A 19014-nucleotide genomic window follows, 5' to 3' on the forward strand; every position below is an offset into this window, starting at 1 on the left:
GTTAAAACCCTCAGGCCTTGTACAATTTAAAACTACCAAATGGCCACAGCTTGTGGCCATTTATAGTGTTTAATTTTTACGACGTGTTTTTGCTTCCTTTGATGCGTTAAGTTTTTAACAAACATCAGTTCTTGTCACCAGTTAAAATATATATATATATATAGATTTTTATTTATTTTTTTGCACAATGCACAGATTGGAAAGAATCTCAAAATTGTATGTAGTATTTAAAACTGCCACTTTTTCTTACTAGTAACAGTACATGAAATTGCTTCCTTGTCCAAAACTTGATACATGATGTAATCTGGTAGAAAACATAAAAACACTCAAATTTTGAGTGAGTCTAGAATGAAACCATTTTGCCTAAATACAAAAATATAAAACATTTGAAAATGAGAAGGGAAGGGAACGAGAACCCGTGAATACGCTTGTGACGTCAGCACGTAGTTACGTACATTACGTGGTGACGTAAGGTTAGCCGAAGTGGGGGTTTTGTAAGCCCTTTGTGTAATGTGTAGCAGTGGTTCGAGCGCGTGAAGGCAGACAAGCAAGTGTAGCAAGTTTAGGGTGTACCTTTTTTAAACCATTATTTTGCCAACAGTTTAAGCTTTTTGGAGACAGTATTATGACCGACAAAATGGATATGTCTTTAGACGACATTATCAAACAGAACAGGCAGCAGAGAGGTGGTGGCAGGGGTGGAAGAGGCCGAGGCCGCGGAGGAGTTGGCGGCGGCGGCCGAGGAGGCGCTGGGCGCCTTGGAATGAGTGGCGGAGGATTTGGAGGCCGAGGCGGAGGATCCGGCCCCATGAGGAACCGCCAAAACACGAACCGCGCTCGAGGCAGACCGACGCCATACAACAGGGTATGAGAATGGGCAGGAAAGGGAAAAACCCCGGGCAAACTTCGGAATGCCCGGGTAACATCCTTCTATACTCCAGCCAGCTTGCTAATCAACAAATAAAAGTGATTGCTAGCCGCCAAATTTCTCTCGACGGAGAGCTCTTAACACGAGCGGTTAAGCATTAAAAGGAATTTGTATGCTTAATGTGTCTGTCCTTACCCCCGAACCAACCTTATGTTACATTTCCCCCCTGAAGAAGAAGCCCCTTTTTGAAACCGCAAATGTGCTAGCCATCTTAGCCTTTAGCTACAGTTGGATCGTGGAAGGTCTTGGCGTCGCCATTTTGAATCTACAACCGCACAATGTTTTTTTTTGTCCACCGCCAATATCTTTGATTTTCATCGAGTGTCTTTATGGCGGCAAGAGAAGAACACCGAGAGAGCATCCAGTATTTATTTTTATTTTAATTTTTCCCCATCTCGGAAGGAGCAGCTATTTGCGAGCGACCAGGATGTCCTTTGTCCGGGAGTGGCTGACCGGCTCCATTTGAATGCCCATTCTTTTCAAGCGGAGTGGTGGATGGATACGAGGACTTCACCCCCCTATGCATAGTATTCTGATAGTTAATTTATCACCAGCCCCATGTTTGAGTGCGTCTCTGAACGTACCAGACAAAGCCCGAGTCAAAATGGCGTGTTCTCAAAATGGACGCTCGGCTAATTCTACGCTCCTATAGGCGCTGTAGCAGCGCTAGTTTTCTGATCCATCCACATTCTTCATGGACATTTACCCCACCCTACAATACTTTGGCTTAAATGAACTTTTGGTCGGCCAGGAGTCATTATTCATCGCCGGAGGCAAGGCTGTTTCAGCAGGCGACAAACAAGTTGAGGATCAGTTCTGGAGAGCCTGTGGCGGAAGAAGCAGTGAGCCGCATTTGCTGCTGTTTTAGTCTGGGTGGGACAGCTGACCATAAACAAAAAAGAAAAGCGATGGTGTGGTGTTTTGGATGAATGTGTATAAAATAAATCACCAAACATCAGACTACGCTAAATAATGCATGCATTAAAAGCAATACAGCCCCCTTTGTTTACGTCCTACTGTGAGGAATGCCATGCTTGTAGTCATTGGGTGGGCAAGGGGATAATGGCCACCCTTCTGAGGGAGCTGAACACCCCGGCCATGTTGGAAGTGGAGCCTCTGCTTGCCCCAACACCCAGCCGTGTGGACTCTGATTGACAGAGACAAGCGGATTCCTCAAGTCAGCAGGTGCGTTCTCTCTCATCTGTTGCAGCCCAAACAACTTCCAGATAAATGGCAACACGACATGTTCGACAACGGCTACAGTGGATTCAACGGCGCAGCTGGAGGTGGTGCTGGCGTGGAAACCGGAGGGAAGCTTCTTGTCTCCAATCTCGACTTTGGTGTTTCTGATGCAGATATTCAGGTGCAATTTCACATTGTCTTGTCAAAGACGAGGGGCTAAGAGATTGTTGCTCAAGTTTTCTTTGTTGCGTAGGAACTTTTTGCCGAGTTTGGGACACTGAAAAAGGCTGCAGTTCATTACGATCGTTCAGGACGAAGCTTAGGAACGGCAGATGTCCATTTTGAAAGAAGGGCAGATGCGCTCAAGGCTATGAAGCAGTACAATGGCATCCCGCTAGATGGTAAGTACTAACAATTAGTTTTGCCTTCGTGGTCACTTGTATCCATGCATTCCAATTGGCCAAATCTCTGATTTTTGTCCTTCCAGGGAGGCCCATGAACATACAGCTAGTCACGTCACAGATTGACACACAGAGGCGGCCAATGCAGGGGTAGGTCATTTACTCAACAAACTTGGTCCTCAAGCGTGACACAATTTGTGATGTTGCTGTTGGTTCTTCCAAGTATGAACAGAGGCGGTGGAATGAACAGGAACCGCGGGGGCAACTTCGGTGGCATGCAGAGAGGAGGCCGAGGTCGTGGCGCAGGTGGCTTCAGAGGACGGGGTCGAGGTGGCCGAGGAGGTGCTAGCAAGCAGCAGCTTTCAGCAGAAGAACTTGATGCTCAGTTAGATGCCTACAATGCAAGAGTGAGTTCAGCTTTTCTTTCAGTGCACAGTTAAAAAAAAGGGGGGGGTAAGAGAGAGAGAACACTTACACCTGTCTAATGGTTAATCTGGTTCTGTATTCTCAGATGGACACCAGCTAAGAAGTGTTGCTGCTCTTGTTGGTCATCCTTTCATGTTCTGCACAGAAGGATGCTTGTTACAATAGTACACATTGTTTTACACATGTTGTCCTGATGTGATTGGTCGTTGCTCCAGCCGCTTAACTGCTCTGAAGTGTTTTTTACTGTTATGTTTTGTTTTTTTCTGACAAAGATTTTTGTCTGTAGGTTGAAAGTTGGAATTTCCAAGTCCATTCCTCCAAACTTGTAGTAAATGAAACTTATAATAAAACCTGCAGTGTATATTAACCAACTACTGTTTCCTTTTTCTATTGCTTACTACATTTGGGGGGGGTGGCTATGTAGCTGAGAAGAGTCCAGTCATAATCAGCTCTCCTTACTATACAGGCTCACTACAACCAATCTGGAATTTTGCTTATGTGGAGTGTACGCTATGGAGAGAGAAAAACTATTTGGGGGATAAAAAAAACTGACTGCAATTTTGGAAACTGCGTCCCAATTCTAATATTAATCAGCATATAATCTAACTCAATATATTTTTATTTTATGGTTTTAGATTGTTACCTATTGTAGACAATCCTCAGTACTGTACCAATAACCTCTCAAAATAAAACTCAACAGCAAATTGTGCATTCTTAGTGGAAACGAGCGCTGTACTACCCCCATTTTACCACTAGATGTCATTACGCAGCCAATCGCATACGGAACTGCTACGTGTGAGATTTTCCTTACCCCGCCCCGCCTTTTTTTAAATATTTTATTTTTATTGATCAAGTGTGGGCCTTTAGGAATCCGTTGCAACTCTTGTGTGATTAAGGGCTACATTAAATTGTAGAAATTTGACTCAAAATTTGTCCTGCTCTTATAAAGTTGTGAAATGGTACAGTATGTGCTTTGGAGGACAATGGTTTATTGAAATTTAGAATGTTGTCACTGATAGTTTTAATAAGACTCACAAATATATTATGTTCTACTTTCCATATGTGCCGTTTTAATTGTTTCTGGGTTTCATTACTCTTAAAATCAATATTTGCAGTTTTTTTCTAGGACAAATTCTTCCTAATTGTAAACCTAGTAGTGTATTTTTTCCGATGACAATTTCATCTCCATTCTAAAATCGAATACTTTTTAAGTGAGTTGTAAAAAAATGTTGATGGTAATATAGTTCGTCTTCATCCTGTCGTGCATACCACTTCCGGTTAAAGTTATACACTAGACTCCTCATTGCTGTTCGGATACGTCAAGGTGACCGTCATCTTGCAACAGACGACTGGTCCAATGTTAGATGTTAGCGTGTGCTTCCCTTTTTACGGGAGGTAATTTGACTAGTTCTGTTGCAGTGCATTTTAGAAGAAATCAGTCGAGAAACTGCAATGATTTACATTTCTTACTAACATATTGCTCACAGAACTGGCTGGGCATAACATATGAGTGTATCCTATCTCAACCAGTTTGTCCGCGCTGAATCTGGATCACAGGCCATATTTTTCTCTGGGGTCACATTGACGAGGACACATATGCATTTGACAACCACCATCATATGAGCATATTATGTCAGTGATAGTTTTCCACAAACTGAGATTCAGTCACATGGCTAAAAGTATAAGAGCACTAAAATGTTGTCATGTATATGTGATTAAGTGTAAATATATCTATCTGTAAATAAATAAATAAATAGTATTTTTTTACATTGGACAAGTTGACAGTGCGGCCATGACGCGCTACTGCGGCGCCTCCGCAATATGGACATTGGTGGCTCCAAGAAGGATTTGTGGAAAGTGTTGCCTTGTGCCAGCCTCAAAACAGTCGGGTTTTTGCATTCAAACATTTTCCGTGTAATCTGCCGACGAGACAACATACAAGTAAGATTTTTTTTGTGTGTATGTTGTTATCATTAGCCAATTAAGAAAATAAAAACCTGGTAAGATTTTTCCAGGTGATTCCTGTTGTCTGTTCAGTCCTCTGTTAGAATGGCAATGTTGTGCCCAGTATGTAAGATAATAAAAGAGGTAAATTACTTTGTGTGCAAGTCCCCCCACCCCCCACGTTGTGCCAAGTTATCAAAGCGTGTACATTATTGACATATGAAAGGAAGTACATTTTCAGGCCTACTTTTATAAGTTTTTCTTAAATTATGAATAAGTACTTCTACTTTTACCAGAGTATGAGCATAGTGTGAGTACTTTTGACATTTCTGCCAAATGTTATGGAATTCAGTTCACTGTTTGCCCCCAACATTTGGACACAAAACAAAAATGTGCAATTAGTGTTAATTTCATCAATGAAAACTAAATAAAAATTATTCGTTAACACACATTTTTCACCGGACTAAAACTAGACTAGACTAGCCTAAAACCCTCATTAATAAACAATAACTGGGACTAAATCAGTATGTATTTCCGTCGACTAATAAAGACGAGACGAAAATGTACTTCACCTAATAAAACCTGGACTAAAATCTATGGACATTTTAGTTCATGAAAAAAAATGAGACGAAAATTATATCATTTGGTAAAATTTGTGTCACTGTCATGTGACACCCTCCCTTTCAAATCTGCAGCTAGCTAGTGCAACATACACAAACACATGGGACAGAGAGCCGGTTAAAAAAGAAGTAAATTATAATAATTAAAAAAAAGAAGAAGAAAAAGAGTAAATTTGAGTTATAACGTAACATTTATCCAACAGCTATAACGTTCAATACAATAATGTTAATCCAACTGCCAACTAATGCTGGCTAATTTACTAGCTCGTAGCATGGAGCCATAGTAGCCACTTGTTGATAAACTGTAACTGTGTGTCAAAATGTTTTTTTTATAAAAAAGAAAAGAAAAAAAGATGAGAACATTTTATGTGAAATAGTTTTAGATCCAATATGTTCAGCATTATCTGCTGACAAAATATATATATATATATATATATATATATATAATTGACTACACAAAAACAGGACGAGGTTGACTAACTATGATAAAAACTAACGAGCGTGATTGAAACTGGACTAAAACTGAGACTAAATCTAAAAATGGCGGATAAAATCAACACTATGTGCAATGAACCGTGTGAGATTTCGCCATTGCAACAACATTTTGGTGCTTTTATTTTGATAGTAATTTGCCGGATGTCGTTCCGCCCGTTAGCGGGAATTCTCACTTTTTTTCCCCCCAGTGTCACTTGTCTCGTTCACTTCACTTGTGCCAGTTTCGCCTGCTTGCGCAAAAGCCTGTCCAGTCCTCCAGAGTTTAAACGGTAAGACTCAAGGAAAAACAAACTTTTGACTTCGTCATCTTGTATGAATACTAAACAGTTGTTGGTAGCCTCTGAAAGAAGAAGTAGGTGCCAACTCAACCAGTAACCCCAAACTAAGAAGACAGTTTGGTTGTGCAAAGAGCAACTTCCTCCTACATAGGCGTTTTATAGAACATTTGATTTGTCATTGTAAATTCTAATGATCTTTTTCGTGCTCATTTTCTGCTCCACTGTTAGCTGTCTTCTTGAATCCGTTCTTCTGTGGCGTGGCTTGGAGAGCGAGAGAGGGAGAGGGAAAGAAACGTTTTGCATTGCATTTCCGGGTGTAAAATCTGTTCTGACCGAAGTGGTAGTGCGATATCGCTCACTTGCTTCGGATCGTCCATATTAGCATACAGGCATGTTTAATACAACAAGGACTTGTTATAGTTGCACCACGAACGCTTAAAAAACTGTATGGCCACTTTTTCTGAAGTCCGATGTGGCCTTACTGGAAGATTCCATGCAACTTCCTGTATCTCAACTCCCCCAACCTCTCGTCCGAATGGATACATTTCCATGCATGGCTCACGCCTAATGTCAACTTTTGAATTGTGTTTGATTCTGTGAAGTCTCTCATCGGCAAGTGTGTGAAACATCACAAATGCTTGGATCAAATGCGCTCCAAGTGATTGTGGCTGATAGGTGATTATTCCAAATCCTCCCTTCTGCTTCTACCCAGCTTCAGCGATTAAGTGTTACCGTCACGTCACACCATTTCTGTCCTTTTGGTTCTTTAACCATGGAGCATCTAAATGACTACAACTCTCCCCAAAAATAAATAAATAAAATCAATTTACGTTCTTCGTTGACTGAAGGGGTGTCGGCAAACTTTGAATTTTTAAAGCAAATGTTCCTCTAGGAAATTATACGGATTGAATAATTCTATCCCAGAGTAATCTATTATAGGTTTTATTTTTTTTGTAAAAACTAAACTATAAAACACTAACTTTAGTAAGATACAATCTTTACAGCAGATAACAGCTATTGTTAGCAATATGATGGAGTCACCACATGGTGACAGTTTGACCTACACATTTTTGTGTGACTTTAAACGCAAAGTTTGGGTCACATTCCTAATTGAATGACCTTAGAAGCGTCTGGTGTTTACCATGTCGTTTTTAAATGAGGTTTATCATCTGACAATATTTAAATTATTCAGCCAACTTTCGTAACCCAAACCGTTGCACAGAGGCTGGCCAACCCTTAGGCTTGATTTACACAAGTCCAAATGCTCAATTACAATTTCAATATCCAGTTTTGAAATGTGCACACTTCAAGTAAAAAAAAAAAAAAATACCTGACTGGCTGTTTGATATTGACAGAACAGGAAGACAACCCACTTGCTTAAATGCCCAAATTGCTTCAAAGATTAAAAAATAAATAAATGGCTCATATTAATTGAAGGGCTGGATTGATTAACCAATCAATTGATTGTTAAGCATTTTGTTCTGAATCTATTGCAGTACTTGGCTGCAACCAGCAGAGGCGCTGGTGATTAAATCTCAAGTAGTTTGCGAACTAAAAAGAGAACATGATGATAGCTTTGGGAAGTTGATAAACATAGTGTAGAGCCAGCCAAGTCTGGACAGGCTCCTCCAGCGAGTGGGGATGGAGGTGGGGGCTTCGGTGTGGGTGGTGGGGTCAGCGTGTGGGAGAATTTGTCTGTGACCTTTCAGCTGGGCACCTTGCTATCCCATTCTGTCACAACTTCCTGCCACTGCCTGCAGGGATTTCTCAGCGGCTATTTTTAAAGCTTCTATTTGTTCTGGTCCTTCCTGTGCTGGTCATCCGTTGTTTCTTAATGTCTGCGAGTTGCATGTGTGTGATATTCGTTTGCGTTGATGACGGGCCTTCGACTCTTGTGCCGTTGACTATTTTCACCAGGGCCAAAAAATACAAAAAGGTGAAATATTTTAATTCCGAGTAGCAACTTTGCATTATCATCTAAAACAAGCTCGTACATCTACCGAAACTATTTCCTTCATCTTCTCTTTTGCCTGCATAACTTATTTGTCGTTGACTGGACTTCCGCTGCATTGCATCAGTTGTACAGGAGCTCTTGTTGCCGCACTTCCTCATTACTTGACTTGTGAGCCAGTGCTTAACTCATTTAAATTGTTTTTGTACTGATGTATAACAGCTTGTTAATTTCTTTGCCTGCATAATCTGTAAACGATCCTTGCAGCAATTCAAGTTGGCTCATGTGTGCACAGGTGGCAAGTTAAAGATGGACTGATAGAATTGTGCTTTGGAGTTCAGCGGTAAAGAGGATACAAATCATTGAGCTCTCTCTCGTCAGTTAAAGGAAGTTTGTGTAAGTTGAAAGGAGGGGGGAAAAAAAGGTGCGATAGCGTACTTGTGACATGGTGTTGCAGTGTTATCTGCCCAAATCTTCATTTTTAACAGCACTCACTACTAGGGCTGTGCCATCCATCGATTTGGTCGGTTGCTAGGGATGATGTGGATATTAAAAAAATAATAATAATAATAATGATAGTGTCAAGAGAAGTTCAGTGCTTAAGAAATGCACTTTTTTCATGAAAAGTTGAAGTAATAAAACCAGATTTGTTTGTATTATTGTTGTTATCTGACTTATGACTTCCGGATTTGCTTTGACGCCACACTTATTTGGTAGAATTTTTTTGTTACGAAGAAGAAGACTGCAAGTCCAAATGTTTAGTAAGTTAACAACTCTTAATTTAAGTCGATTACTTCACCATTCATTTGTGTTTATTTCAAAATAAATGCAACTTATAAAAACTCAACATTTATGTGTAATAAAGCTGATCTGTATTTTAATACAGATATAAAAAAAAAATAGATCCCACAGCTTTTCAATAGGATTCAGTTCTGGAAACATTAAACAGTTGGACATGTGCATTCAAAAGCTTAGCAAAGGTCACATGAAGTTCACATGTAAAGGTTTCAATGCATTTTAGGCTGGTCCTGAAATTTCACTTGAAAGCCAAATATCCCTAACTTTTTGTGAGTAGTGTATACGGGAAGAAGACTTTGAAAGCATAATCTCACATTTAATCACAATACCCAGGCTTTGGCCTTATTCACGTTTTGGACTTTTGTCTCTCACATGATAAGTTTTCTGCATTGTAATTTAATTAGGAGAGCAACAGCACCGCTATTAAAATTGCATAACTCATAGTGTAGTATATTGGATCTCTGATAAAGTAGAATATTAATCCCAAAACATTGGCTGTAGTGCAAATGTAAATACAAATCAGTAGTGGTACCATTCGGTCGCAAAGGGTCAAAACAGCTACAGATGTTGCTGCAGATGTTGCTGTGACGTGATGCGGCAGGCATCTAGCTAAATGTCACCTCAAAACCCCCACAACTGTCACTTTGAGCCACGCAGAAATGTGTCCCTATAAATGGTTAGTTTACTGTGTGCTTGAAGGATCTATAATGCTAGTTTGGCTCGTCAAATCGTGCGTGGATGCCCATAGTTAGTTACACGCAATTGTGTGAATTCGGGAGTACATATTTGTTGTTAGAGATTTTCTAAAAGCACAAGTTGTCCAACTTGTCAAATCAAACAGACAAGTCAGCTTTTTAACAGCCAACAATTGAGCCTTTCAGTAAGAGCTGTCAAATATGAAAGATGCACAGTGGCGCTAAAAGTCACGCACACCTTTGAACAGGTGCCGGGTTTTTGATATGAAACCAAGGTAAACCCCCAAGCTATAAATAACTGAAATAATTTGAACAGTGGACGTGAAAAAAACAAGCAAACAAGCAAATGAGATCATGTTGTTGCAAAAGTGTGCACACCCTGTTATACCTCTTTATGTGGCTATGTTGGAAAGTAACTAATCACATTCAAACTTGCATGAAATGGGAGACGACACACAGCGGCCAGCATTTGAAGTCTCTGGTTTACCCCAAATGTAAAGTTCAGCTGTTGGAGTAGACTTTTCCTGGCGTTTTTGTGGAGCTTCCACAGTGCAGGGATCTCAGACATTAAAGCTATGGGCCGAAGTTTTCTGCTGCGTCATTTAAGACGGACGCTCGAGGAAGCAGCCAACCAGGAACGAGTGTGAAAGCAGTCCACCAATCAGAAGCGGGCGTTCGCAGAACGAAATTTGCATATACCACTTGAGTAGCTTGGCTGGAAGGAAAATGTTGAAACATCCCGGACAGGCCAAAACAAAACCTTTGGGCCATACCCGTTTAAATATTGCATGTAACGACAGTTATTGTCAAGTGGAATTTTTTTTTTATGTTAGTTATGTTTATTGCTCCAACACACCCTCAGCTAAAGGATCATCTGTGGTTAAAATGAATTAAAACATGATTAATGCGATAATGCTTTGTGATTAATGAATTAGTTACCGCTTTAACTTTGACAGCACTAAAACAAATACTGCACAACAGTAACATTACAAAGACCTTGACGTCCCTCCAAAAGTGAAATGACACAACACAAGTCAAACTGCTCAGGGAGGCTAACCAAAAGGCTGACGGCAACTTTTAAGAAGCTGCAGGAATTTATGACATTTCCAGGCTGTAAAATACTTTTGGGGAAATGTTTAATGGTCCGGCTGAAGTTCATATGTATAGTGACGCATGTAAGTATATTTTCTTGTGGGAGGGATTTATGAACAGTTCCAAATGCTAAAAACTGTTTGCATAAAACCTTCAGGCTTTTGCTAGAATGACAAAACATGTCATGAAATCATGCTAGAACAGCAGAACTTTATTCAGGCTTAATCAGAGGCACCTACAATGGTAGCGGTGTGCGACTGCCATGTGGTTGGTTAATTCTGAACACAGCTGCATCCCCAGTCATAAGAAGGCCTGCACAGTTGAGCAGACAGGATGTCATTCATTGTTACTTACCCTTGCTAAGAGAATTTTGTTTTCATTGGAGTGGAACAGGTTATATGTCACTCCAATGGTGGTAATAGTTTAAAAAAAAAAGATTTATCAAGCGCTCATTGACCTGCTTCTGCATTCATTCCTTCATTCCTGCTTCTTGAACAGGGGTGTGTCGACTTTTTATAGCCACAGTAGGCTATATGTAAATAGCTTATCTTGACGGGGGGGGGGATAAAACCAATTCAAGGGATAACATGATGGAGGTAAACGATGAATAATACCACAAGTTAAGTTAAGCACAGTTTAGTTAACCTGAACTGACTGTTTGAGATTCTGCGGATTTTGTATTTGATTACTAATGATTTGGATTTCATTAGGGGTGTGCCCAAAAAAATCGATTCTCATTCTCATTCTCTTTAGTACGATTCAGAATCGATTTTAGATGTCCCAAAATCTATTTTATTAAAATTATTTTATATTGTCTTCCCTTTGTTTTTCGTGTGCCTTTATTGGGAGCGCTGTTCATGTTATACCCGGTTTGGCCACTGAGGGGCAGTGTGGTTCCACGCGATCTAATACACTGTCAAGTTGTAGCCACATTAGAAAGTAGAAGGAAAAAGACACGATCAAGTTATTCCAATAAATTGGGGGTTTTTTTTCAGCGTGGAGCCGTTCTTTTGAGTGATAAAAGTGCCGCGAGTAGCGCGCTAATTAGCATTAGCGAGTCAGACTGGAGTAGATCATTACAATTCCTTGCACATCTATAGATTGAAGCAAAAATCATTGTCAATCAAATCATTTTGAATCAAAAATCGATTCTGAATAGAATCGCAGACCCAAAAATCGGAATTGAATCGAATCGTGAGACATTCAAAGATTCCCGCCCCTAGATTTCATGCTGTCCTCCAGGACTGAGTTGACACTTGGGTGACTTTGTTGTTATGGATATCGTCCGAGGGCTGCGTGTGTTTTGCCTACTCTACTTGTATTCTCTGCTGTTGCCTCTTAAAACAAAGCACGCAGATTCGTTTTGGCAGAATTGACAGTTGGGAAAAGAACCTCTTTGCAGCCACTAACGCTAATATACTGTAATTTTGAATAACATCATGCATCTGAAAAATAAGGCTATCAATATTGGAATCGGTACCGCCCCTATAAAACTCCACATGCCCTACACAAAATGAAGGAGAGGTCAGTCATCTGTGACACTAACAATTGCCATCAAGAAAATCCTCTTTGGCCAGCTTCTTCCCAATCATGTCGCAGTCGCTCAATGCTTCGTCGGGCATAATCCCATTTGCTGTAATCTCACTCTTTACACTGACGTTGCAAACGTAACCTCAGTTTTAGACATCAGGAGGTCGGGTTATCATCTGCGTATGTGGACCATGATCTTGGGCGAGGGTCAACAAAAAGATCCAGCGTTTTGCTTGGACGATCTCATGACCTGACAATTGTCAGACGACGGGAACAATGTGTGCGGCCTGCAGACGTAGTTGTGTTGTCTGCGCACACTCAACCTGGAAGAATGTGTGTCGTAATGACTGTTGGAGTTGATCTATTTTACTTCTCTATTGGACTGAATTTGCTGATTTGCATTTAGGCGGAACGCATACATACAAGTTCAAGGAATACAAATCTTTTTCTTTTTTTTCCTTTTTTTTTTTTTTTAATAGCATGCACGCCGGCCCCACTACTGTATGTAATGATGTCAGTGTTTAATCTTTTCTCCCCAGTGCCAAGATAAGTCGTGGACTTGGCACCTTCAGTATGAGCACGCAGCCACAGGCATACTTTTGTCTATTTTACTGAAAGGGGCAAAAGGGCTCCAAGAAATCCCTTTAAATATTATTCCAGGCCCAATTTCTCAAAAATATTTGACATGGGAGTCATCTGATAAATAGTCTCTAAAGCTGTTGCGTCATTCCCAAAACTTCACTTGGAGGAAATATGTACAATTCATAGTTTATCATCCACCAGTGTTTTTTTTTTTTTTTTTTAAATAACAAACTACTTGCATCTTTTTTTTATGACTGAAAAGCAAAATCAATGTTCTGTGCTAGTCTTAAAACAGAACTATTATTATTATTATTATTATTATTATTATTATTATTATTATCATCATCAATTATTATCTTACTTAATTTTTATAGTCACACACGCATTCCGTGGTATTCACGTCGTTTCAAATGACTGTTAATGGAAGCAGACGCTGTTGCCGTCACTTTTCAGGCTAGCCCAAAAAAAAAAAAAACATAAATCTGTTGGAGGTGGCGCTAGTCGGTATGTAGCACATTGCTGTAATTGTCACTATGTGGGCTCACACTCGAGCAGAGCAGAGGAAGTGAGCGAAAGCACCTGAAGTCTCCTCCTCACCAAATAATACGGCGGCACCGCGTCTTCCGGCCTTATTTTCCTGTCTCTTTGTCTCGCTATACTTCAACAACAAACAGTCAAGCAGACATCGCACGCAAGCGGCACCGAAGGAATGGGTGTTTTTTAATGGAAGCACAGTGGGGCCCGTAAGGAAATGCAAGTCCGACTTGGCTTTTACCCAACTGCCTGACTTTGTGCAACCGATCCACAGCCTTTCTGTGATTTAAAAAAAACAAAAAAAAATTACGACTCACACCTCAATGTAAAAACTCTCAGGTGTTGTTTTGTCTGAGATTACGCAGTCGGTTTTGTTTGACTTTGCATTTGGAGAGGATTGCCAGTGTTTGTATAATGATTTTACTTAAAGTGTGATTTGCAACTAAATAAACACATATAATGAGAAATGTGTTTGGTGAGCGCTCTTTTTTTAGGGGTTTCTGCTGTTCCATTGGCCTTTAAGAACACATTTTGACCATTTAAGCCTTTGACTTAACTGAGTGCTGTGAGATACAGGGAGCAGAATTCTTTCCTCGCTACTACGAGCTGTCGCTAGTAGTGTTCATTTTATCAGCCATTTTTAAATTTAGTCAGTTTCAATCGCACTTGTTAGTTTTTATCATAGTTAGTCAATGTTTTTATTTTGTCCATTTTTAGTCATCTATAAAGCTAGCCTTTTAGGCCAAGGAAACATAATTTTATTCGTCTAGTTTTAGTCAACAAAAACTCAACGTTTTAGTCAGAACAATCATTTTACTCCTGTATATTTTTTGTCAGCAGATTATGTTGAACATTTTGGATCTAGGAATATTTTACATAAAAAAATTCTCATCTTTTTGATGAGTATATCATCAAGTGGCTACTATAGCTTCATGCTATGAGCTAGTAAATTAGCCAGTATTAGTTAGCGGTCGGATAAACGTTATAACCATTGGATTAATGTTACGGTTGAACTATAATTAACTTTTTTTTCTTTCTTTTTTTTAACCTTTCGCCATGAATCCACCTCCTGTCTGTCCCATGTGTTTGTGCATGTTGCACTCGCTAGCTACAGATTTGAAAGGGGGTGTGTCACTGTGTGTCACATGACCGTGTCACAGTGACAGATTAGCAGACACACAGGATTTTACAAAATCATTAAATTTTCGTCTCGATTTTGTTCATGAATTAAAATGTCCATAGATTTTAGTCCCGTTTTTATTAAGTGAAGTACATTTTCATCTTGTCTTCATTAGTCGATGAAAATGTACACTAATTTAGTGCCAATTATTGTTTAATATTTAGGGGTTTAGTCTAGTTTTTGCCTGGTGATAAATGTCTGTTGATGAAAATATTTTTGTCTAGTTTTCGTTGACAAAGTTGATGCTAGTCACTAGCAATTATTTTTACAATTGATTATTCTATCGATTATTCCATTGATTAATCAAATAATGTGATCAAATTTTAGTGTATTGCAAAACACAATTACCGGTACTGTTTATTAACCAATTATTGTCCCTTTAATATTTTGTATGTGTGTGCTAAAAACAAACAAAAATATTAATAAAGCAATATAATTGTGAGGAATTGATTTGAAACGAATTCAATCATTGGTTCGGTTATTGTTTGCTAATGTCTTATTTCGATTGAATACAAAAGATAATGAATTAGTCTACTCTGATGGGCTACAGAAATCAGAGAAAAATTATTGTTGAGAGATTGAAATTGGAGGATTTTAAACAATGGCTCTAAACCATGAGTGGATTATTAGAATAGTTCATTTGATAATCGCTCGCTCCCAACCATCACAGATGATGAGGTAGTAAACAGCGAACTGAAAAAAGGTCAACGGTGCCGATGAGGCAATGGATGCTGCAGGTCGGTTTGAGCTCGAACACATTGAGCATTGAACATTTGACAGTTCTGCTCGTGGGCCCTCAGGTTGAGAACCACCGGTCCAGATGTCTATCAACAAGGCCCAGAAAATGAAAAGTGTTAATGACCTCTTCATTCTTTTTTTTTTTCCGTCCCTTGTCACTTGGATCAGCACATCATGGCGGAGTCGGAACCCACACCCGAACAGCTGGCCGCGCTCGCCGCAGCCAACGATGACGCGGACGCCGCGGTCAACTACAAACCGCCGGCACCCAAGAGCTTGCAGGAGATCCAGGAACTGGACCAAGACGACGAGAGCCTGCGCAAGTACAAGGAGGCCTTGCTGGGCAAAACCTCTGTGAATGCAGGTGAGAGCGCTCTGCCGGCAAAGACGGCACTTAAAGGGGACAAGTCCAAAAAGTTCTATTAAATATGTTCTAGTTGCCCTCTGAACGTGCCTTCTGATTGATATTGCATTTGTGGTTTTTAATCCATGGGCAGCCATTTTGCCTAAGGGCTCGGCTCGCAAACATCACATGACCAAACCCAGAAAACAGGCGAGCCGTGACAGTCGTTACCTGAGCCCATTTGAGGAAGGGTCCCCGACTTCACCGGCCGGCTCCAATGTGATGTCAGTCGGCAATGGGCGACCTCCATGGAGATAGACTGGGAATGGCCAAAACATCATTTAAAAGATTATAAATGAATATTTATTGTTACTTTAATTTAGTTAATTGATACGGGTTCACGTAACACAACATGATTTGGACCGTAATCGGCCATCTTTTTGTTGTTTACTTTCACCTCGAACGTCAGAACTGGGACAATTAGAGTGGGATCAATCCAATTTCCCACCTTCCTCAAATGCAGCATAAGTGATGTATTCACGACGGCGTATTAGGGCCACGTATAAATATATATTTTTTAGAGGGCGGAGGCAATATTCCGAGAAAAAAAAGTTATAAACTCGCAAATTTAAGATTTTTTTTCTCTCGCAAATTTGCGAGTTTAGAAAGTGGCAAATTTGCAGAGAAAAAAAAACGTACGAGAAATACACGTAGCGCACTACTCAACTGTTTGTGTCAATACTTTTCGGTCGGGTTTCCAAATAAGGAGATAGTTATTGCTTTAGCATAGATTAACCATATCATGTTAAGCATACGCTCTTTGAACCGTTGTGTACGGCCACTGGACAGCGACAAAGACGCCTCGCTTTGCGAAGGTCCACACCCGGACGATCAAGCATTTAAGTTAATTTGTTAAATTTACTTGTACATTTATGTTTCCAGAATTATTATTTACACATTCATACATTTTGGTATTTTTTTTGTACAAGTATCTAATTGATGTGTCGAATCTGCTGCTCTTCGTCATTCACTTTCATTTACCTAAAGTATGCTAGCATCTGATTGGATAGTGTTCGTCAGCTGACAGGGGATCAGGAAGTGTTGTCGCTCTGGCTGAGGTGAATGACGAGTAAAGAAATTTAATTTAAGAATGAATCCATCTCCATCCCGCCTTTTCATTTTATAAACAGTGTCGCATTAACCACCATCGAATACTCGCATCATTAGACTATAGCTACGCTACGTGTATGTCTCTGTGGGGGGTTTTCTCGCAAATCTGCCACGAGATAGTTGCAAATTTGCGAGAAAAAAACGTGTAAATTTGCGAGTTTATAAAGTGGCAAATTTGCGAGTTTTTTCTCTGAATATTGCCCCCGCCCTCTAAAAAAATATATTTAGACGTGGCCCTAATACGCCATCGTACCTGAAAGCATTAAAAAACTACAGGAATAAATTAGAGTATCGTGCAAAATGGGAATTAGTTTGATTTTGAAAATGATATCTTAGAAGTCCCAAATGTACCAACTCACAAAATTGAGTATTACATAAAAAACAAAGAAAACAAATAGAAATCAAGTAGAAATGAGCCTTCTTGTGTTTCATGACTGCAAAACGTGCTTTCTTGTGCCGGCTGATGACGTCATCTTGTGCCTCTCCGTCATAGATCCCAACTCGCCAAACATCCAGGTGACGCGGATGACTCTGATATGTGACGCGGCGCCCAACCCTTTGGTACTCGATCTGCAGGGTGAGCGTGCGCCTTGCCGATCACCTCGTTTTTTTGTGAAGCAAATGCACGACACCAAAGTGCTCCCATGGATTGTTTACTTTGATTTTGGACCGTCCAACTGTGTGATGCGGAAGGCCACCTGGTGGTCAGCATCTTTACTACAACTTTCTCAGTGTGGACAAATCCACTAAACATGCCGCGATTTCCGATACCGTGAATAAATTAGGGAAAGGCAAAAATAACGGCACATCGGGTTATCTGTGTCTGCCAGGAGATCTGGAGAACTTCAAGAAGAACCCGTTTGTGTTGAAGGAGGGCGTGGAGTACAAAATCAAGATCAATTTCAAGGTGAGAGCGTCCATCCAATCCGTCGTGTGATTGGCGCACTGAGCCGTGACGTGTTCGCAGGTCAACAGGGAGATTGTGTCGGGTTTGAAGTACATTCAGCAGTCATTCAGGAAAGGAGTAAAGGGTAAGGCCGCCTCCACAGAAAGACTCGTTGTTTGGAGTTCCTAATCTGTTGTCATCTCCGCTCTCGCTCTCCAGTCGACAAGTCTGACTACATGGTGGGCAGCTACGGGCCCAGACCCGACCAGGAGTACGAGTTCCTCACCACGGTGGAGGAGGCGCCCAGAGGCATGCTGGCCCGCGGCACGTACAACATCAAGTCCAAGTTCACCGACGACGACAAGCACGACCATCTGTCCTGGGAGTGGGGCCTGACCATCAAGAAGGACTGGAAAGACTGACCGCCCGCCATTCATCCGCCGCTTCCTTTCCTCCATCGCTGCCATTCCATCGGTTGTCATTCGTCTCATCTCCGTCCATTGGCGTCGCCGCACTTACTTTCCGGTTGAATTTGGTTTCCTGTCAAATGTTACGTTCTGGAAATGGAGATGAAAACGTTGTTTAGGAATCAGTAGTCCCTTTTTGTTTTCTTATTCTGCTCTTCATCCTGCTGTCTTTTTATTTTTTTATGGTCACCACGTCTGCCTTGGGAAAAAACTACAGGAGCATTGTTGTATGTATGTATTGAGTGTTTGTGGGGGGGCATCTTTTGCTGGACACACAACCCTACTAAAGCCTTTGAGCAGATTTGTCGTCTTGGTAAATGATTTGGAATTGAAGTCACCTCTTTTCTGAATATTAGTTTGCAGTGACAAGATGTCTTGTCCTTACCAACTTGTTAGTTGCCATGTGATCTTTTAACATGAATCCTCAGGACAAGTAAATCAAATTTAACAGCGCTATTAGCCTTCAGGTATTAACTCGACAAAGGAAAACGTGCTTGTTTTCTCCCAAGCATGTCTACAGGAGGCAAACATGCGTCATGCTCCTGTCACTAATAGGCCAATTTCTAAACGCATACAAACACTCCCAAGTGGTGTCTATTTTTACAATAGTGTATTTTTCTTACTGTGACAGAAGCTGCAGCTTCTTGCGGATCTTTCTGGTGTTTGGGTCGTGGTTAAATCAGTGTTTGCTACATTGCTGCCCACTTATGAGCTCCTGTGATGACATTAAAATGTTGAAATTCAAATGTGTGCTCGTTCATTACACACAACAAA

General features: G+C 40.5%; 2 protein-coding genes across 3 annotated transcripts; both read left to right on the forward strand.

The window, feature by feature from the left end:
* The first annotated feature begins 477 nt into the window (after positions 1–477).
* Positions 478–3308, forward strand: alyref (Aly/REF export factor). Of its 2 annotated transcripts, none has more exons than XM_086064105.1 (6): positions 478–865; positions 2139–2291; positions 2364–2511; positions 2598–2661; positions 2735–2918; positions 3023–3308. In XM_086064105.1, exons 1-6 carry the CDS (start codon positions 626–628, stop codon positions 3035–3037), a joined length of 804 nt encoding a protein of 267 aa, XP_085920231.1. In that variant the 5' UTR covers positions 478–625; the 3' UTR covers positions 3038–3308. The 2 variants fall into 2 exon arrangements, with proteins under 2 accessions (XP_085920231.1, XP_085920310.1); XM_086064184.1 differs by lacking the exon at positions 478–865 and adding an exon at positions 872–1770.
* Positions 3309–6145: 2837 nt separating this feature from the next.
* On the forward strand, positions 6146–18986 carry arhgdia (Rho GDP dissociation inhibitor (GDI) alpha). The gene is made up of 6 exons (XM_086064538.1): positions 6146–6265; positions 15543–15738; positions 17381–17464; positions 17718–17794; positions 17855–17918; positions 17993–18986. The coding sequence occupies exons 2-6, from the start codon at positions 15549–15551 to the stop codon at positions 18193–18195; spliced, it is 618 nt and encodes a 205-aa protein (XP_085920664.1). The 5' UTR covers positions 6146–6265; positions 15543–15548; the 3' UTR covers positions 18196–18986.
* The last annotated feature ends 28 nt before the right edge of the window (positions 18987–19014 follow it).

Source organism: Leptonotus elevatus, chromosome 1 (genome assembly GCF_054856555.1).
Source record: "Leptonotus elevatus isolate MCC_2025b chromosome 1, RoL_Lele_1.0, whole genome shotgun sequence".
NCBI lineage: Eukaryota > Metazoa > Chordata > Actinopteri > Syngnathiformes > Syngnathidae > Leptonotus > Leptonotus elevatus.